The sequence below is a fragment of the Schistocerca americana genome, chromosome 6, assembly GCF_021461395.2.
Source record: "Schistocerca americana isolate TAMUIC-IGC-003095 chromosome 6, iqSchAmer2.1, whole genome shotgun sequence".
Lineage (NCBI taxonomy): Eukaryota > Metazoa > Arthropoda > Insecta > Orthoptera > Acrididae > Schistocerca > Schistocerca americana.
This window is the reverse complement of record NC_060124.1, coordinates 389505235-389527867: the sequence shown is the minus strand read 5'-3', so window position 1 is coordinate 389527867 and position 22633 is coordinate 389505235. Positions and strand designations below refer to the sequence as shown.

At 39.1% G+C, this 22633-nt stretch overlaps 1 protein-coding gene across 4 annotated transcripts in view; it reads right to left on the bottom strand.

Annotated features, from left to right (window-relative positions):
- Positions 1-22633, bottom strand: part of LOC124619344 (mesocentin-like) — a 628722-nt gene that overhangs the window by 32083 nt on the left and 574006 nt on the right. For all 4 annotated transcript variants that reach the window (XM_047145661.1, XM_047145662.1, XM_047145663.1 and 1 more), the window contains 4 exons: positions 21949-22155; positions 9449-17590; positions 3103-3213; positions 2473-2586 (listed from right to left, as the gene is read on the bottom strand). In XM_047145661.1, the coding sequence (XP_047001617.1) occupies positions 2473-2586; positions 3103-3213; positions 9449-17590; positions 21949-22155 (8574 nt within the window). The remainder of the gene's footprint in view (positions 1-2472; positions 2587-3102; positions 3214-9448; positions 17591-21948; positions 22156-22633) is intronic.

The following is a 22633-nucleotide window of genomic DNA, read 5'->3' as shown; positions in this document are numbered from 1 at the left end:
GTGATTTGAAGTGGAAAAACCACATCAAATCAATCATGGGTAAGTCAGATACCAGACTGAGATTCACAGAAAGAAGCCTCGGGAAAGGTAGTCCATCAACACATGAAATAACTTATAAAATGCACATTTGACCAATACTTGAAAATTGTTTGTCAGTCTGAGATCTGTAACAGATAGGACTGATAAAGGAAATAGAGATGATCCAAAGAAGAGCAGCACATTTCATTACAGTTTCATTCAGGAAGTGCGAAAGCATCACAGAGATGCTTATCAAACTCCAGTGGTGAACACTGCAAGAGAGGCATTCTGCATCATAGTATGGTTCACTATTAAGGTACCGACAGGGTACATTCCCAGAAGAGTCAACCAATGTATTTCTTTGTCCTACATATATCTCACAAAAAGACTGCAAAGATAAAATATAAAATTAGAGAGATCTGCACTCACACATACGCTTACCAGAAACTATTCTTCCTCCAAACCACACACGACTGGAACAGGCAAAATGAGACGTGACACCTGTACACAAAGTACCTTCCACTGTAATGTGGCTTGTGGAGTACAGATGTAGAGATTCTGACGTGCACTTTGAGCTGTTGGCATTTGAGATTAGAGACGGAGATTTTTTCTTAATTTATGCTTAGAACCTGTAACAATAAGGCTACTTATGCAATTAATCTCTCTCTACCTCCTCTCTCTTATCCTCCCCCCCCCCTCCCCTCACCCTAGTCATTAGTCTAGTCATCTGTAATGTGCTGACCAGTTTGTAATGTTATCTGTTGGAAATCTGGGTAATTTTAAGTGTTTTCTGTACTGGTTGTCCATAAATGTGAGTTGTCCAGTCTGTGGCACCATCTGTTGGTTATTCTCATAACTAGCAAAATTACATAAATTTAAGTTTTGTAAATTATCAGTTTCATATTTTGTTCAATATTTATATGTATTTTGAATCATTTATCATGTAAATATTATAATGCAATACAAGAACTTATGTTCAAATCCTTTTTAAACAACAATTTGCGAATGTTCGATAGGGCACTATAGCTTCTTCAGTACTAACTGTTTGTTATGTCTAAGACAAAGCCAGCACAGAAAGACAGTGACGATGAGCTTGGACTGCAAATGGACATGTGTCATGGGTGTGCTATGCATTTCGCTAAATGGGCAATACTGAGGATGATACTTGGAAAACATGACCGTCCTATTGTTTGACAACATGTAGTGCATTTATCCAAAGGGTGATTGGCTCACTCACTTAGCTGCAAGCACCGACTATATCCTTCAAATGGTAAAGTAACATACTGAAGAACTATTATCCTTCAGTTAGGACACTCAGATTCGTAAACTGGCCACTCAGTAACCCCATACTGTATATAAAGAATAATACATTGCCTTCAAATGAGTTTCATTTCTTTTCTGTTTGTGTAGAATATTTAATCTTGAACTTAAACTTCCTCCTCTGTCCTGAATTCAGTCATGATTGTTGCTTCCATAATTAATAGCTATAAGAATCAGTCTAAAAGCTTTTCAAATAGTTATTAGTTTAACTTTAAGTGAAAAGCAACTGTTACAGTGTGATTAAAATACAGGTGACTACTACATTGCACTTGCATAAGTTCTCAATCTCTTATTCTGCGACAGTTTAGTGCTACATAAACATGTCACACTGTAATTATGGTAACTGTGTGGGTAAAGGGGCAGTTAAAAATGATGTCATATTATTGTTTATATTTTGGTATGGAGGTATTCCTGTTATAAGCCCTTCTCGCTTCCTGGTCGAATCATGTAGGGACAAAGTTAATGCTACTAGCTCATCCATTGGTGATTAATATTCAGTGCTAGTTGTTTATGGTGTGTCTGTTGCCTTTCTGCATACGCCCTGAATAATGACGTTTTAAATTTCCTTGTAGAGCACTCTCTCATTGCATTTGTGCCTTGAAACTGACAGGATATACATGTGTCAAAATATCAGCTGCTGTAGTGATATCACCTGACTGCATTTCTATAATTTGTTTGAACATTTCATTTCATACTATGGTCGTAACTTAAATTTCATAAACAGAGACTAGTTGTCACAAATCTTTGCTCACTAAAATAAATTTTGAATAACATAATAGCAACACAAACTTAGGGCCATACAAGGTTACATTCTGCAACACAATATACAATGGCAAGCTGACACAATTTCTAAAGATTATCAACTAAAGTGAAGAATATTTAGAAAAAATGCACAAAAAAGAAATTTTAATTTTCTCAATAAATGCATGAAACTGGATTGACATAGAAGTAAACAACTTCTAGGGGAATGGTTATGTTTCTGTAGATGACAGTAACTTGAGACAATCATCAAATCAATCATTTGACATCCACATGCAGAACAGAAATTTTCATGTGACAGTATCTGGCACTCAACGATCAACATGCAAGAACGATGTAAATGCTTATTTAAGATTTCAAGCAGTATGTCAGTACCTGCTGATCTGTTGTAACTACTGTTGACGTAGCTCTCATTTCCTGAGTAACAGTTCGTTGTTCTTGCCTTGCACCACTTGTAGTTGTGGTGTGGGCTACTGTCTTCTCTTCCACCTGAAATTCAGTGTTATTTGATTCAGTATAATTATGAGTAATAGGCTGATAGGCACAATTAAAAGACATTTCCACATTAGCTTTCTGCCACAGCCTTCACCAGGAAAAGAAGGAGAAATACACACGACGTTCCTTCACACAAACAAGCACACCTCAACACACTACAAGACTGCCATCTCCGGCAGCTCAAACCAGAATGGTCCGAACTGCCCAAGCTGTCGAAGATGGCAGTCATATGTGCATGAGGTGTAAGTGTGTGTGTGTGTGTGTGTGTGTGTGTGTGTGTGTGTGTGTGTGTTCTTTTTTGTATAAAGGCTGTGGCTGAAACTAATATGTAAGTGTCTTCTAATTGTGTCTGTCTGCGACTTAACATTTCATCTTGACGGTAAGCAGCAATCTATCTTTTCCTTACATTGTCGATATTCCAAGAGGGAGTTTCCATTGTGTAAGTACTTACTTTGTCGTTCTAAAGCAATAGGCAAGCATGTCAATGTAGCACAATGTTATTTTTCTCACCTGACTAGTTTTCGCATTTGTCTCTTTGTCCTCGTGAGTCGTTGCTGTTCGAGTCGTCACAGCAGTTGCTGTCACATGGGGGGATCGTCCATCATCACTGCCCACCTCTGCCTGTAAGTACCCCATGACCAGTTAGTATGGCACAGACTGCAACAACTGACCCTATAAAATATGCAAGTCACTGCATAACACTGTATGTTTGCAAAAAAATTCTCCAATATAAGCGTGATGCAAAGCAGTTTCTCTTGTTGATATCAGGAACAGCATGGTGTTAATAACATGTATCCCTGATTCAATCATGCATTTAATGTGCAAGTCCCAATCAGTGTACACAACAAAATTGTACAGAGGCATTATCACAAAAATCCATGTAACCCAATCAATGAAGAATGAGCGGACGAAGTTTCAAATGCAGAAGAAACACTGAATCTTACCGACAAGTTCATGATAAACAATACATCAATCACAAACTGAAAGCAGCTGTAACAAAAATAGCAATAGTCTAAACTTCTCTTTGACTTTACTTTAGAATTTCTTATACATAAACAACAGTGAGTTAGTAGGCAGAATATTTAATTACATTTGTTATTCACACTTTTGAGTACCATCACCATGATCATAATGTGCAACCCATTTCACTGGGGGGAGGGGGACGACCTAGAATCCTAAATTGAGAAACTGAGAAGCATAGTGCCTGTGGTAAATACACAACACACATTATTTCACATGCACAGTGACGAAGAAAACTATTCCAAAATTAGTAAAGTGGAGCTAAATGACACTATGGAGAAAATAAACTCTTTATACTGCTGTGTGTTTCTGAAGCTATATTTTTTGACCAAAGCACAAATATTTTCAATATATAAGTATCATTTTGGTTCACTGTGACACAACTCTTCATATTTACAATTACTCAATACTGCCTCAACAATTTCTTCTCCAGACTTAAATAACGCAAAATTTATGAGCCTTTCTTCAATTTTAAATACAGTTATGTGCACAGCAGACTAATTTTTTTCTTTCATTGTTTTATGTTCATAATTTATACAAAGATAAATGCAAAATACATCTCTCTATCTCCACATATCTTTTTTCCTCCAATTACTCAGAATATGATTTGTTGTCTTTGTTTCATACATGTAATAAACACATCAGACAAATAACACTACTCAACAACCATTTTGCACCTGGGATGTGATGTATCAGTTAGTATGTGTTTCGATGTGTAGAATCTGAATCTACATTTCAAAATGTTCTAGCGTGTAATAATATACTCCTGTCTGTAACTTGAAGCCACAGATTTACAAGATGGGCTCACAAAATGTCACAGTTTTTGTGCCTATGGACAGCTGTGACAGCAAGAACCACAATACAGTCAAGGAATGGCCTATAAGAAAATCATACACATCTGGAAAGGAAAATCTGCAAAAACAATCAATTGATTGAACCCAATAAAATAACTTTTTGCCTTCTCTTCATCTCAAGTTCAGCCTTATGAAGAACTTTGTAAAAGCTATGATGAAGGAGGTCGAGCTTTCACCCATTTGACAGAAAAGTTTCCTTAGCAGAGGGAGGCAAAACTGACAGAAGGCGTATTTATTGGACTACAAATAAGAAAATTTGATGAAACATTCAACCTTTGATATCAAACTCACAAACATCAAATAAGCCACCTGGTCCTTTTTCAAAGCAATTGTGAAGGGCTTTTTGAACAACAGAAGAGATTATACAATGTCTCCATTATGAATGAGCTGTTAAGACAGCTACAAGAACATAGGGCATTAAATTCTGCTTGAAACTCACTTTTCACATTCCCACTTTGATTTATTTCTGGAAACTTTGGGAGCCATAAGCGATGAGCAGGGTTAGCAATTTCACCAACACATCTGTATGATGGAACACCACTATCCAGGTCACTGGATCCATTCAATGATGGGCGACTACTGCTGGGGTTTTGTTACGGAGAATGATGAAATGGCGAACATATAAAGATCATCATTCCCACAGTTTTTAATACCAAAGGAGATTAAAGTTGAAATTATGTTGTGAACTAATTTAGATCTTCTACTGGGGCCATGCCCATACATACATACATAGTTCTGAATATGTATGCCTTGTTTCTTTTAATTCTGTCAATGTTCATCTGTAATGTTTTGGTTCTTTTGTGTATCGAGGTACTGTGACTTGATAGAGAAAAAATGATTTTACCGGTGAATATAGGACCCCAAAATTAGGCAAAACCACCCATTTACAAACTAGAACCAGGAAATAAGTTGAAATTCGTTGGCTAGTGTAATTAGTCACCCTCAGGAGATATCACACTAAACACTGCTTCTAGCCTTCATAATGGGCTCAATTTGGTGAAGAAGAGAGACCACAAGTTTCTTAAGTTATTCCTTATATATCTGAAGCCATTTTTTTGTGATTAGGACACAGAGCTAGCGAAATGTGAGGATGTCGACTACTATGATTCACTCACTGTTCCAAATAATCTCAGACATTTTCTATGGTCTTAAGATCATGTGATTTAGTGTGCAAATAGAAGTTCCATAGGGTAACTATGTGTTTGTTAAACCAGGAGCATAAATGTGCAGCCTTTTGAACATGACTGTTACCATCTTGGAAGACAGGAGTGTCCCCAGTGTATTCATCAGGACGGCGCAGCAGAAAGAGCAATATTTAGTCACTGAGAATGGTGAAAAAAAACATTCTGGTTCACATTCATGGTAATATGAATGAGTGGATCCAAGCCACAGTAAGAAAAGCCCTTGTAGAGTGAGGGTTAAACAGCTCACTGGACACTCAGCAACTTGCACAATTTGAAATGCGCCAAAATCGCAACTTGTCAGACAACACTACACACATCCAGTACAGTACTGTCTAGTTCCACTGTTGTTTTGCCCACTGATGACAAACAACTTTATGTATTACTGTGAGCCATGGCCCTTTTGTGAGACACCTGATTCCAAATGTCCACTGCATGCAGTTTCCTTCACAAAGTCCACGCGCAAACAGATTGAGATTAACCTGTATTCACTAACAGCAGCAATTGAAACCGACTTTGAAAACCATGACACCCTGTCTCTGGTCTCTGTCAGTTAAGATGAGAAACAAGTTGGCTGAGACATATACCATGGCATCAAGGCTTAATGAAAACAGTATCAGAACAGTCAAAAAACCGATGGCTGAAAATGTTTAAATTCTGTCTTCTCTCTATAGCTGACTATTAACATCCATTTTGCCATACTGATATTTCATTTTTATTACCTATTTTCTTTTCTTCCAGTTCATCTGATCTGTCTATTTTTCCACACCTTTATTTCAACACAACTATTCTGCAATTCAGTCTGAGTTTATCTCTCATTTTGACCTGCTGATTTAAGGCCTCATGTAGGTACTCTGTAATCTGAACCTTCGTTATTAGCTTACTGCTGTTTCCACTACTTTTCTGTGACTTATTAATGTTCTGAATCCAATAGGTATTCACTGCAGTCAAAAGAAACTGAGTAATTAATTTTTTACACATTTACATGGTATGATGAAGTAACTAATTATGTTTAAAAAAAACGAGTGTACCATATCAAATCATTTTAAAAACGTTGCTACAGGGTTGCCAAATCAGCTGTTAGCTGAGCTTCAGTTAAATTTCAGACAACTGGGAGGAGGGTGCAAACATGAGCTGGGGACCTCTTCATTGTTAAGGCTAGCAACAGCTAAATGGGATGCATGTAGTGTCCTACAATGCATTATCTGTCCACACAACACTACTCAAAAACTGCAAACTAACTGTAGCTTTGTCATGGTGCATTGAAAAAAATGCACGGCCTGCATTTGAGCTCTGACAAGAGGAACCAAAGCCCAAGGCATGAGGTGTCAACTAACAAGTAATTTTGGTCAGACTATAACTCCAGCTTCTACCAAACCATTCTAGAGTAACGACATATACTGTGTAACACAAAATTACTTCGATTTCTTATTTTAAGAATAGATAATACACAACCAACGTCCCCTTTACACACACACACACACACACACACACACACACACACAAAGTTACTACTGTGCATTTAAACTTCTATCTTTACTGGGCTCATTGTAGCAACTCAGTTTCTTTTTGTGAAACCTATACTGTACACAAATTCATTTCTGTTAACCACAAAATATACTTTTTGGTGGTTGAGGCCAACTGCTCTCATATGGCTTATGTTTGCATAGGTTTACAGCATTGTTTAAATTTTACTGATACTGGTTATTCAGTTGCTGTCATTGGTTATTCAATTGTTCTCTCAGGATTATGTTCCCCAAGTTATTCTTTTATCTTGCGTCTTTCTCTATAAAACTTGAACCAACAGTCACACAGTTCATGCTTTTGTTTTATCTACTACACATGAAATTAGACTGGACGTTACAGATACTGAATTACACCAAAAATTGTTTCATTTTCAACATTACTTACACAGTTCAGTCCGTGAAAAGTACAACACAAAGTATACATGCTTGTGCATAAAAATGACAATGTGAAATGACATTAACACAACTGCAGCAAGATCACATCCAACCCAAATGGTGTGTTGAGTGTAACACTGATTACATTAATGCTAGGAATAACAAATCTACTGAATTATGCCAAAAACAAGTGCTACACATGTAACATTTAATGTATACAGCCAACTTTGATTTTAATATGTAGTGAATGAAGTGCATTCGAAAAATTTTGAATATAATATTTTTTTTACAACAGTACGCAAGTTTTAGTACACAATAGAATCAATAACTTTGTGTCAATAAAGATACAAAGAAAACAATAATTTTATATTTTCAGCCAAAAAACAAGTCCCTTGAAATTCAAGAAATTATATTCCAGTTCATTGGGGGAAGAAAAGGGTCTAAAGCAAATAGTTGAAGCCAGTATTAAACTAAACAGTAATGTATGGCATATTATAATGATTCAGTTTTTAGCAAATATGGTTTTCTGACTACAGAGAGGATAAGGAATCAAACACTGAAGGAATTGAAATAAAATCAAGTGACCTGCATATAGATTACCAGAATAAGAACAATGAAGTATGTTCCTGATGTAAACATGCTACAACAGTCCATAACTTTCATAATATCAGTGAGTGATTAGCATCTTACAGTGAGTAGGACTTCACTTGATTTCCTACTTTCACTGTTCTTTTTGTGCACACCTTGCAGTGGTCAACTGTGGAGTCCGAAAGCCTAAGTGTACAATAGCAGTTATTCCATATTGTTTCTATTAAAAGTTCTTAACAACTATTATTTACTGTGCATGATTAATTCATTCATCTGATATTGCACACACTGTTCTTTCTGTATGTCCTTTTTCCAAATCTTTCAAAGCCATTGAACAAAACTGCAGCAATTAAAAAATGCATTATTTCAGAAGCTGGAAAAATTAAAACTGTATACGTAATATTGACTCTTAGGGACATAGAAGTTGACACATTAGTTACTAATGGCAGTTGCAAATAAGACACTTAATAGAATTACTTTTAAAGAAAGAGTAAAATACCATTGTACACAGCAAAAGCACATTATTACTTACTTATCATAAATGAGAACTGATTTAATATGGCAGATGTAAGATAAGTCAGGCTGTAGCAAGAACAGTTGTTACATTGTGCTATGAAACAAGCTGACAGAAATAACTAACAATTTTCAATTTAGAATACGCTTACCCAGCAGAGAAACGGTGAAGAGTTGTTAGGTACACTGGCAAATAACACTAACAACTAACTACAAATAAATTAAATTCACGAACTGAGAAAAGCTTGTAAGGAAACTCCAACAAAAATCTTATGTTACATTACAAGTGCCTTGACTAGTACATGCCACACAACATCTCCCCACTACATTCACTGCATGCAGCTTTTTAATGTTAGTACTAGAAATACTTAAGAGCATTACCAGCAATAAATATACAATCATGCTTACCAGCATCTGAGCAATGCACTGACATATGAGTATGATTTGTACAAGTGCCACTTTTATCTTCACTCTTGTATTGCAAGTGAAAGAACTTGCTCACATGTGTTCTTGAATTGCTCAACACGAAAGAGATACCCATATAAGGCTTGATTTTTTTTCCCCAAATTATTGCTAACACATTTTCTTTACTCCTAATGTGTACTTGGCATTTCATTAATGACAATTCCCTGAAGAATGTGGATCACACAAGTGTGCAGGGCATGAAAAAGATGGTTATTTTTTTTACATTTGCTCAGATGCCAGTGTTTTAAAGCTACGTATATTAGTCATATGCAGAAAATTATGGCAATCAAAGAGCAGCATTTGCCACCACCAGAATAATGTTCATGGTCATCACCTCATCTTCGTGTGTTGTAAGAGACACTGTTCCTGCACCCAGGTCCTCCACTTTCTCTTCCACATTACGACGCAGACCACCACTGTCCTTCACTACAGTCCTTTTTGTTGTCGTTTTGACAACCTTGGGGCCGAGTATTGTGTCCTCTGCATATGCTGCAAGTTCATCACCTGAGTCTTCTTCATCTGAAAGCTCCCCATCTGAACCTCGCCGAAAAACTTTTAGGTCATTTCCTTCCGCTCTGACACGTCCCCGTTCTAAACCAGACACAGCTACTGGCTCACCATCCTCCCCCAGTACCACGACTACACCTGTTACTTGGGATGGAAGGGAACCTGAAGGCACCTTTTCTCCTCCTGGGCCGAGCAGTTTTGCAAGGTAACGTTTTGGTACTACAGATGGCTTACCGTCTCGACCCACTGAAAGTTTTGCTCCTTCTAATACATGTGTATAGTCAACGGACAAAGCAGGTTCACCACTGCGAGACTTTGTTGCCTCCGCAGGTACTCCCTTGAGAACTAGTGGTCGGCCATCCGTTCCTGTCAAAACTGTGGCACCATCTAATAATCCTGAAAACTGCCCCGGTATGATAGTCCGCCCATCTGCACCTACAACTGGAGCTGGGTATTGTCCTGTTATGATTAAAGGTTGTCCATTTCTTGCCAGCAGTGCCGTTACGCCTTCCATGATAGCTATTGTCTCTGTTCTGACAACTCCACCAACTGATGATGCTGTTTTAACAGTTGATGTTGTAACTGATTCTGTGAACCTTTGCATTGTAATAACCGATGTTCCGTCACTTCCTACCACATCACCTGATGGCTTCTCTGTTACCGCTAATGGCTGACCATCCTTGCCCAAAATTACTGAAACTGACTGTACACTTCCTGGACTGACAGCTGAAGGTGATAATGGCTGTCCGTCGCTCCCAAAAAGTTTAGCTAAGAACTTTTCATTCATAACAGTCACTTTTCCGTCCTTTCCTAAGCTAACTTTTGCCCCATCAACAACTTGAGAATAATCTGCCACATACAGGGGCTTTCCGCTAGGGTCCTCAGTTTGTGCAGCATACACACCTTTCAGAATTAGTGGCTTCCCTTCCTTACTTGTGAGAACAGTTGCACCTTCTAAACTACTTGGAAACTTGGCAGGTAAAATTCTCCTTCCATCTTTTGCTATCACAGGGGCTGGATATTGCCCTGTAAGAATTGCTGGTTTACCATCTTTTTTCACAACTGCCATCACTCCTTCCACAGTGCTGATAGTGTGACTGGTAAATGACTCCATCGAATCTTTGCCTGTTACGCTTGCAACGGGCTTCCCGTCAGGACCAAGAACAACTGACGATGTTTGCACTGTACCAGTTGAAGGTGCACCACCTTTCTGCATGAATGACACTGTAGAACCAGGAACAGTCTCAGCAAACTTTTGAACAGACAAGACTGGAACGCCATCCTTACCCAGTATTGTTCCACCAATATCTGTTATCGACAATGGTTGGCCATCCTGCCCAAGAACTACTGTAACACTTTCCATGTCTCCAGGATAGCGCCCAGGTGACCACGTCTTTCCATCTCTCGTGACTAATGTGGCAAGGAACTTATCAGGGCTTGCTGTCACTTTATTATCTTCATCCATAACAAGTTTCACACCTTCAATAACTTCAGAGTAGTCGGCCACAGCCAGCGGTTTTCCATCATTGTCTGAAGTCTTTGCAGCATATAGACCCTTCAGTGTAAGGGGCTTGCCATGCCTGTCTGTGAGAACTGTAGCTCCTTCCAAATTTGCTGGAAATTTAGGTGGAAGTACCTTTTTTCCATCTTTACCAGGCACAGGAGCTGGAAATCTTCCTGTTAATATCACCGGTTTACCATCTTTTCTAACTACAGCCATGATACCATCAACAATTCCTATGGTGCGGGATGTGGTATGGGGGGACCCAAGCTGTACAGGCCTGCCATCAGGCCCAAGAATAACAGAAGTAGTCTCTACAGTTGTCGAAGTTGTTGGACCAGCTTGCTCGAAAGCCACAGTAGCTCCAGGAACTGATTCCAAGAACTTTTGAACTGATAAGATAGGTTCCCCACTTTCACTAGTAACAGATCCAAATGAAGATACTCTCACTGGCAACGGCTGACCATCCTGCCCCAAAACTACCATCGCACCTTGAGAATCAACAAGAGAACGACCAGGTGGAAGTGGTTTGCCATCACTCCCAACAAATGATCCAAGGAATTTAGTGTTAGTAACTAAAGGTTTATTCTCTTTGTCAAGGCTAACTCTAGCCCCTTCCACAACCTGTGTGTAATCAGCAACTGTTACAGATTTGCCATCGTTACCAGCCGTAGCTGCAGCATATTGTCCCTTTAGTAATATTGGCTGACTGTCTTTCCCAACCAAGACAGTTGCTCCTTCGAGACCACCAGGAAAGTTTGTTGGTAGTATTTTCTTCCCATCCTTACCAGACACTGGAGCTGGAAACTGACCAACTAAAATAACTGGTTTTCCATCTTTTTTTACAGCTGCCATAACCCCTTCTACAACATTTATTGTATGAGTTGTAACAACTGGTGGTCCTCCTCCTAAAGGAGAACCCATCACTACCCTAGTTGTTTGCACAGTGCCTGAAGATGTGTGACCTGGAGGTGGTGAGTATGAGACTGAAGAACCTGGGACACTTTCCAAGAATTTTTGCACAGACAGTAACGGCTGTCGATCCTGTGCACTCACTACACCTATAGGAGTTTCTTCCACTGCCATTGGCTGTCCATCCTTCCCTAAGACAACAGTAACACCTTCAGCTTCCAACGGTGATCTCCCAGGAGGTAGAGGTTTACCATCTCTTGTCATAAGTGAGCCTACAAATTTATCAGCTGTCACTATAGGTTTCCCATCCTTTCCGAGACTAACTCTTGCTGCTTCTATGACCTGTGTATAATCAGCAACTGCCAAGGGCTTCCCATCACTGCCTGTTGTTTGAGCTATCTCTGTTCCTTTCAGGATTGTAGGTTTTGAGTCTTTGTCAACCAGAACAACAGCTCCTTCCAAATTTCCTGGAAATTTTGGAGGCAAAACTTTTTTCCCACTTTTGTCTGTTATGGGTGCTGGGTACTGACCAGTAAGAATCACTGGCTTTCCATCCTTCCTAACAACTGCTATTACTCCTTCAATTATATGTATAGGCTGAGGTGTTACCAAAGTGGTTACTGTGCTGTCAGCACTACTAACTGTTGTCACTGGTTTAACAGCTGGTATTTTGTATTCAACACTCGTCACCATGCTTGGATGTCTTGTAGTAACTATTGGCTTACCATCTTTGCTTACAACAGTTCCAGCAACTATCTCCGTAACAGGAAGTGGTTGGCCATCAGATCCCAGCACAATGGTTAGCCCATTGACTTCAGTGGCCATAGTCTTTTCAGGTGGCAGTGGCTTGCCATCCCTGCCAATAAGAGTCAACAGGAATTTTGCTGGTGAAGATAAAGGCTTCCCATCCTTATTTAGAGTAACAGTTGTTCCTTCTACAATGTGTGAGTGGTCTGCAGTGAGCATTGGTTTTCCATCACTCGAAGAAACTTGTTGAGCCTGTAGTCCCTTCATTATCACAGGTTTACCATCATGACCAACCAGGATAGGAGCTCCTGCCAGTTTACCTGGAAAGTCTTCTGGGAGTACCATTTTACCACTTTTTGAGACAGGAGCTGGAAATTGTCCTGCAACAATTGAGACCTTTCCATCATTTCCTACAACGGCAACAACACCACTAGCTACAGCTACAGTCTGAGTAAATGGTGCACTCAGCATAAATGGCTGACTGCCAATTCCAGTTGCTGGACTGCCTTGGCTTATCACAAGCCTTGAATGAGGTGTTATGCCCAAGTGCTTCTCAACAGAAATGATCGGTTGTCCATCTTTGTCAGCTATAATGCCCGGCAGTTTCTCCACAACGGTAACTGGTTCTCCATCCTTTTCCACTACCACTACTGCTCCTTTAATGTCTGATGGAGACTTATCTGGCGACCACAGTTCTCCATCTTTACCCACCAAAGTGCCCAAAAATTTCTCTCGGGATACTATAGGCTCACCATTTTTCCCTATAATAATTCTGGCACCATCTATGATGTGTGCATAATGGACCACCTTCTGTGGCTTACCATCAGGCCCTGCAACAACTTCGGTGTATAGCCCCCGAGGAATCAGAGGCTTTGAGTGTTCATCCTCCAGAACAATGGCACCATCCAGACTTCCTGGAAATTTTCCAGGTGGAAGGATCTTCTTTCCATCCTTGCTGATTATTGGTGCTGGATACTGTCCAGTTAGAACAACCGGATGTCCTTCTTTATCCACGACTACTGTAACTCCATCAACATATGGAGCTGGATCAGTTGTACCAATGAGTCCTCCGTATCGCAGAGGTACAGTAGACACTTGCTTTCCATCAGCAGCTAAGAAAGATACAGGATGACCTGGACTCACAATAGCTCTCACAATGCCTTCGGCATCTGCATCAGAGGTTAGTTTCATCACTGGTTTTCCGTCACTTGAACGAAGTTCACCTGTTGGTGTTTCTGAAACTTCTAATGGCTTCCCATTAGCTCCAAGAACAACAGTAGCTTCCTCCACATCTATATTTTTAGCTCCAAGTGTGACTGGTTTCCCTTCCTTATCAACCAGTGTAACAAGATATTTAGTGAGTGTCACTTCTGGTTTCCCACTCTTCTTTGGCATGATCTTAGCTCCTTCTACTACATGAGTGTACTGGGCACCAACTGCTGGCTTTCCTGCTGGGCTAGTAATAGGTTCTATTTCAAGTCCTTTAAGAGTCATAGTTTGTCCATCTGGTTTTACACTAACAACTGCACCTTCAAGCTTTCCAGTAAACTTACCTGGAAGTGTTTTTTTCCCATCTTTAGTGATGACTGGTGCTGGCAAATCACCAGTAACAATTACAGGAACACCTTCTTTGGATATGACCAACAGTGCTTCATTCACAGGCAATTCAGTTATCTGTAACTTTGGAATTAGGGTTCCAGCACGTCCACTTTCAAAAGATGTCGCTGAATTAACTACAGGCTTCCCATCACTAGACAGCAGAACTCCTGGAGTTGGTTCAGTAACTTCTACTGGTTTCCCATCAGCTGTAACAACCAACATAACCGTTTCAATGTTTTCCAGTTTTTCACCAGGCTTCAGAGTCCTGCCTCCAGATCCTACAACCGATGTCAAGTACTTGGTATTAGTTGCATCCAATTTTCCTCCTTTACCTGGTCTGATCTTGGCTCCCTCCACTACATGAGTGAATGGTGCAGAAATTACCAGCTTGCCATCATTACCAGTGATTACATCAATAGGCTGCCCTACAGCAGTAACTGGCTGCCCACTCTTATCCACCAGTACTGTCGCACCATCAAGCTTCCCACCCATTTTTCCTGGAATTGCCTTCCTACCATCCTTGTTAGTTACCAGTGTAGGTATGTCACCAGTTATAACTACAGGACTACCATCTTTAGCAACTAAGCACAGAACGTGATCAGTTGGCAGTGCTCTTGCACCTAAGGGAGATGTTTTTCCAGCAGCTAATACTCCACTGACACCTGAAGCAGTATTTATTACAGGCTTTTTATCACCTGCAATCAGTACACCAGGTGCTGGTTCTGTTACCTCTAGTGGCTTTCCATCTGCTCCAAGAATTACTGTGACAGCCTCTACATTCTCTGGCCTTTCTGCTGGTCCAATGGGTTTTCCTCCACTACCAGTCAAGTTAACTAAATATTTTGTGTAGCTCACATCTGGCTTTTGTGAAACTTTCCCTGGTGTAATTTTGGCTCCTTCCACAACATGTGTAAATTTTGCACTAACAGCAGGCTTTCCATCTGGTCCTCTCACTACATCTGCTCGGCACCCACTTGCAGCTACAGGCTGCCCTTGTCTATCAGTGATGACTGTAGCACCATCCAGGCTGCCTGAGAATTTGCCAGGGATAACTTTCCTACCATCCTGTTCTACAATTGGAGGTGGTATACTTCCAGTTGCAAGCAAAGGTTTTCCATTTTTGGAAGTGAGCAAAAGTACTTGACTTTCTGGTAAGGCAACTACTGCCCCTGGTGCAATGCCCAAAATGCCTGCATGGCTTCTCTCTGCTGCTAGCAGAGCTTCTGTATCCTGAATTTTATTGCCATCAGCTGCAGGTAGACGTGGTGACCCAGTAGATATCTTAGGTAAGGTTATCTTGGGCAGTGAGGGTATAGGTGAAGAAGTCTTCTTTTCTGGAGTAGTCTTGGGACTGGGCACTACCTGCAGTCTCTCAATTGGTTTGCCATCTGCACTTACTACTGTTCCCAGGTCTGATTCTGTAACTGCAAGTGGTTGTCCCTCAGGGTCTAGAACCAGCTTAACTTTTTCAATCCTTCCTTTGTCTCCAGTTACAACAGTGCCAATATACTTGCTCTTCACTGTTTTTGGCTGACCATCCTCCCCGCGAATAATTCTCGCACCCTCGATGACATCTGAAAACTCAGCCTGGTATCCTCCATCAGCTTTAAGCATGGCAGGCCATCCATCTACAAGAACAGGCTTACCATCTTTGTTGATAAGTGTAGGTGCACCTTCAAATTCTCCACTGCAAGTAACAGTACCTTTACCATCCTTACCTGCTGCAATAGCTAATTGGTGGTCTCCAGTGAGCAGAGCTGTCTTACCAGTAGGCCCCAGGATGGCCACTGCAACAGGAGGTGCTTCAACTGGTTGCCCATGACGATCAACAGTGACAGAAATTCCACGTACACGATCACCATCATCTTCAACTTCTCCCAAGAAACCAGTACGGTGTACATCAGTTTTTCCTTTTGATACAGAAACTATGCCACCAGGTATAAGTGAATTATGTTTGGAACTTCCACACACTGCTGTAATTGGAAGTGGTTTTCCATCATTGCCCATTATAACAGGAGCACCATCTAGGTCACCTGAATGTCTCCCTGTAATGTAAAGTGTTCCATCAGGCCCTGTTGTTGTATTGGGAAGTTGACCCCAAACGAGAAGTGGATTTCCATCATGACCTTTCACAGCCATGGCACCTGACAGTGTTGCAGAAAATGGTTCTTCGGGGGGAATATCTATCTTGCCACTACGTCCTACAACAAAAACGCCACCTTTGCCCTTTGAATCGGCCGCTAATAAAGGTTTCCCATCTCGACTTACAAGAAGTTCTGCTCCAGCCACAGAAGCTGGTTTCTTCTTTCCCTGCACAGGCCGTCCATCTCGACCTGTATAAGTTCCCAAGTAGCGACACTGATTTACCGTCACACCACTACCATCTTTGTTCTCGAGAACTTCATACCCTTCAATGACATCAACATCTTTTGGCAAATGCAACTTTCCATCCTTCAGTATCAGTCCAGGATAGATATCTCTGACAGGAGCAGGTTTCTCATCTGTGCCAGCAACCACTTGGGCTTTAGCAAGAGGACTGGGCCATGCGCTATCTACAACCAATTTTCCATCTTCAGCCTTCACTATGGGAGGTTCACAGCCAGCAACAACTGAAGGTTTACCTCCAGCAATAATTATAAACTTTGATGATTGGGTTGTCGGGGGCACAATAACTGGGGCTGCACCGGCACCTTTCGCCTGCTCCTTAAGCCCTGCAGAAGCCACATAATCAATTCCAGGAGTACGTAGCCCTTTACTTGCAGGTGTGGTCTCACCAGGTGCATAATTGAAAGCTAAGCCAGTAGCACGTCGCCCAGAGGAGGATGGGGGGGAACGTTCGGGAGTAGCTTCCAGTCGACCCTTCTCATAACTAAAGCCCCCTTGAGGTTCAAAACGCCTTTGGTCCTCACTCTGTGGCTCCTCCTCTACATAATCATACTCTCTTGTGTACCCTGGAAGCTGAGGGGAACCCTTGGGTGGACCACCTGAAGCCCCAGACTTGGCAGTGTCATCAGTAAGTGCAACTGCCACTTTCTCTTCTTTCACTTTTTTATCTTTCTTATCTTTTTCTTTTTTATCTTTTTCCTTCTTTTCTTTCTCTTTTCTTTCCTTCTCTTTCTTTTCTTTTTCTGGTGTACCATCTTCTTTTTCTTTCTCTTCCTTTTCCTTGTCTTTTGGAGGGCTGCCCTTCGCAAACAGGAAACCTGGAGTCTAAATATGAAAAAAAGAAAGAAAGAAACCACAATACCAAACATGAAACAAACAGAATAAAAAACACCTCACAAAAGATTTAAAAAAAGCCTCAACAGTCATTAATGCCTAAATCTATATATCAAGATATATTTTATAAATGGATGTGTTTGTGCCTGTACCACATTTCCTCCTATGCCACTGGACTGATTTCAACCAAATTTGATACATATACCGCTTGTTGTCGGGAAAGAACTACTGTTGGGGCAAGAACCATCTCCCACTGAGGTGGACATGGGAATGAAAACAGGGTGACACAGGAGACAGACAGACAGAGAGGAGGGAGGAGAAATATATTTTGGGGGGGGGGGGGGGCGGGGAGGGGGGGGGGGTGACAAGAGAGAAGGGAAAAATGATGTGTACAACATATGTAATAAATAAACAAACACACAAAGGATCACAACTTTTTATTTTCGACTACCAGTTTTAGTATGCACTGCAGATCATCTTCAGGTCTGGTGTCACCAAGTGCAGTTTGTAAACAGTTCAAAAACTATGCTCTATGGAACCCAATCTGAAGATGATCTCCAGAGCAGATTGAAACTGTTAGATGGTAATAAAAAGTTGTGAAATAGTGTTTGTTTATTTATTATAACAAAAGAGGTTATGTTTCCTAAGACAAGGCATCAATTATGCAATATACGTGACATGTGTAAGAGGGCAAAGCCGCAATTAAAATGTCAGTATTCAATAATACACTGCATAAGTGGCACTGAACAAGAGATTTCAGTAATTTAATTGTGAATTGCTGATTGCATTGTAGAATATTATCTTGTGGATAAGATTGCAATACTGGAGCAAAATAGGTTTCAGACTGGGCACACATAATCGAACTGCAAACATTTTACAAACATAAGGATCAGAATGAAATTATAGACCATTTCGTAAACAGATTTCCAGAAAAAAAGCAATCTAATAAAGAAGTGTATGTTATCTTGGAAAACAAATGAATAATCAGAGCAGTGCCAAAAGCACATGAGGGGGTACACAACTTCATTTCAGAGAGCATCTGATTTAATGGTAGGAAAGTGAAATATGAAAATAAGTGAGTGAATTTATAATGATAAACATGAGGAAACAAATGTAAAATTGTATTTTGGTATTGCCAGTGGATGATTTGAACACCTGTAAATGTGAGGTGTAAAGCAAATTAATTCTTTTCTGGTGCTGAAAAACTAACTATCATTTCATCAGGGGATGAAAAGCAACAGATAGGAAAAATTCCTCTAAATTGTGTTTTAGGGGAAATCTATTGTTCTGTTTGACATGTAATATTCTGATAAATTTTTATAAGACTATTCACAGTTGTTAAATGTCACCTATATGTCCTCAGTTATCTTTTGCTCTGTGCATTTTATAAATGCTTCCTATGTGTCACACAATAATCACTGTAAAATCAAGAGTACAATCCGAGACCTGATCTTTCTCTAGATTCTGAAACTGTTTAAGAAATAATTAAGCTAGCACTTCAAATATGAAGCTCTTTCCACTGTGCATGAGCAAGAAAAGAATAACAACTAATGCCCTATTTAATTTGCATTTTTATCAGATAAGATTTATAAACAATAAAATCTTATGGCTTCCATAATTAGTGCTGTTCAAAAAACAATGAGTTTTTTCATTACCATGCAGCAAAGTATCACCATGCCTCATTATCGGTCTATTTCTACAAAATACATCTTGTTTTTACACAATATTAAAATTAGAAAATTACCACATTCCATTTATAAGATAAATCAAAACTAATATTAACTACTTTAATGTACTTTACATCCTATTAAAATTGAAATAGTTCTGAAATGTTACAAGAAACAATTTTAAAATAATATGAACAAAGTGAAGGATGTGGCAACTGTCAATAGTGATATATTTGCGGATTCTTTACCATTTATGACATCATTTTCCTTCTTTCATTCTGCAGTGTGCCTATAATTTCTCTGACCATTATTCAACAGTTAAAAACTATAATAGCATAATAACATTCAGTTGAGAATTCAACTGAAAAGAAACGTCCAGTAACTGAACAAAAAAGATACATAAAACCCCGAAAATGAAGATGATACATAAGAAAACAGAAAGTAGAAACAAAGGAAATTCAGTTCAAAGCAGTTCATGCAGAATTAACTACATGAACAGAATGGTTATAATTATAGAAGTAGAAATTATATGAAAGAAAACATCCGTGACAGCAGTGCTGGTGAAGAAATGGTGAATGGTGGAAGTCACACAATGACCTTTGAGCAAATGAGGTATAAAAGAATGCGGTGGTGAAGCTAATACCCAGCCCCTATTGGTTGTGTTATAAAAGAATCTACAATAAGATATAGTGAGCTGTAAGATGAACAGTCTTCATATTTATTCTTTTGGATAGTTTTACAATGTTCACTTTCACACGTGAATTGATAGCTGTCTGATGGGATACAACTATTTGTTTCAATGTATGTTTAACACAAGTTCTCTGTGTCAACATTAATTATGTCAAGAGTAGTTTCATTTCTCATATGGGCACCCCAACATCTCGTAAGTGTCTTCCCCCTGTTTTATTTTTAATTCCTCTTCATCCTTTTTTTCTATTTTCCTTCACTCTGCAGTCCCTCATTTGCTGTTGATTTTTTTCAATGTCCAGTTTAAATAATCTCTTCAAATTGTTAATTACATGCATTAAATATCTGGTCACTGTATAAGGCCAGTCTACTGTTTATTTCACTACTTGTTTCCTGACCTCTTAGAGCAGTAATCTGTGCATCAATAATTTTGCCTCTATTGAATCCCTTTCACTACCATCCTCACCTCATGGCCCTTGTTGTTCTCCTTTAATAGCATACATAGGGGAGAGTACAGAGCACAACTTTTCACGACTTAACGTGGACATTTTACCTAATTTCTATTTCTCTGCACGAGATAAATAGTTTTTAAGAGTTTTTTTTCTTAAGTGTGTAATAAATTTATTTACACAATTAGCATTCTTTGTTATTTTAAGGTAGTCATATGCAAAATCAAACATTACACTATATACAAATTCTATGTACAAAAATTCAAACAATACTTATGCAAATGAACTACAACAAACCACAATGCTTCTAAGGCAATCACTGTTCAAAAATCACATACACCACATACTTGCCTTTGAACTGAAGATATGGTCCTTCTGGCTTACATAACAATGACTTTGCACAATTAGTCAACTAATATAAACAAATAGTGTTCTGAAATATTACATAATACTACAAGATTTTATGGCATTAATGTGGGAATTTATTGATCATTGGGGGGTAGAGAGAGAGAGAGAGAGAGAGAGAGAGAGAGAGAGAGATGTATAATTAAAATGACTAGAGGCATTTCCATAAAAATTTTCATTTTTTTCGCTACATAACACTTTTTTCTACCGTAGAAATTATGGTAGGTTCTGTAATGTTTTCCTTTGATAAGTCTATGGAAGAGCCATTCTGAAACAGAGTGTTAAAACTATTCAAAAATATTTTGAAATAATACAGTTGCCCACATATGAATTTCTGTTTACGTGATAAAATGCTAAGCAAAAAATCTGCTATGTTGTGGACAAGTAGTATGATCACTTATGAAAAAGATATTAAACTTCAAAAAAGTATATGGCTCTACAAAAAAAAGTGTCATCATACTAAATATGTTAATACAATAATTTTGGTTAAAACTGGGTAAACATAAACTGATGGCAGAAAATCCTGTTTACAGTTAGATGGTGACCATGATATACATTAGCACCAACTCCTGGCAACAGTATTTCCTTTCTTTCTTCTGCTATTCCTTCAGAGCTAAGAATTCTAGAAACAAGACTGACATACCCCACAGTAAAGATGTTTTTTTTTTTAACACAACCATGTGTCAGTGATGTCTCTCAAAATAAGAAATATCATTCTAATGCGTGGTTGCTCTCTCTTTTGTTGTGATTAGTATTTTCTTCACAATGCAGTTTAACAAAGATAACACTTTTACCATGTTCTTTCCCCTTTTCTTTCTTTCTTTCTTTCTTTCTTTCATGTACAAATAAGATCTTAAGAATGGTAAGTAAATTAGAAACAATTAACAAAAAGTCTAGAATTTACTTGATTTAAATTTACTTAAAAAAAATAAATCAATAATTACACTATGTTAAATGTAAATTAGTACTTCCAATATGAAAGAGTTCTAAATTTTAAAACTGAAGAGGTTGAGTGTAATTGGTAAGGATACATCTTATCTCACTCCAGATGGAAAAAACAGCACTGAAATGTTTTCCAGCATTATATGATGCTTTGCTCTCCTGAAAGTTGAATCCTATAAACTAAGTAGATAAATCTTACCTTAATCTTGAGCTTCTCTCTCTTCCTGGTAGGTGATTTTTCATCGGAAGTATTTAGTGAGTCGTTGTCCTGTCTGTTCTCTTTTTCTTCATCTTCTGCCTCTGCTGCTCCCTTTTCTTTGTCACTGCCATCCTTATCTTTCTTTTTTTGCTTTTTGCCAAAGCCAAGAGCACCAGGAGGCAGAACTGCAACACCTCCAACAGGTTTCTGTGAAGGTTGAGGAGTGTGCCATTTACTTAATTTTTTTCTTATTATTCAGAGCATCATATTACTTTTAAGTATTTACACACAAGTTACACAATCTCATTATAACATAGCAAAACTCTTTTTTTACTTCGGATGTAGTTGTTTTTTGAGATGCAATGACCACGACTACCTTTTTTTAACAAATCTATACATGTCATTTTATTGATAACATATTAGTGGACACTAACATATACTATTTTAAATTTTCCTTGACTGGCTCCATCTCTTTTCATCTTTAGATGGTAACTACAGCTACTAGAGATCAGCAAATTGGGGGTTTCGCTCACTCTACTCGCTCGAGTGTTCTGCGCTCAATCACGGCTTCCCCGAGTACAAACGCTCGAAGTGGGCTGTAGTTGAATGAGGCACTAAGGGGAGAGGAGGCCAGGGGATGGCCCTTCTGACACACTTGCTGTGATGCTGTTGCCACCATTTTAAT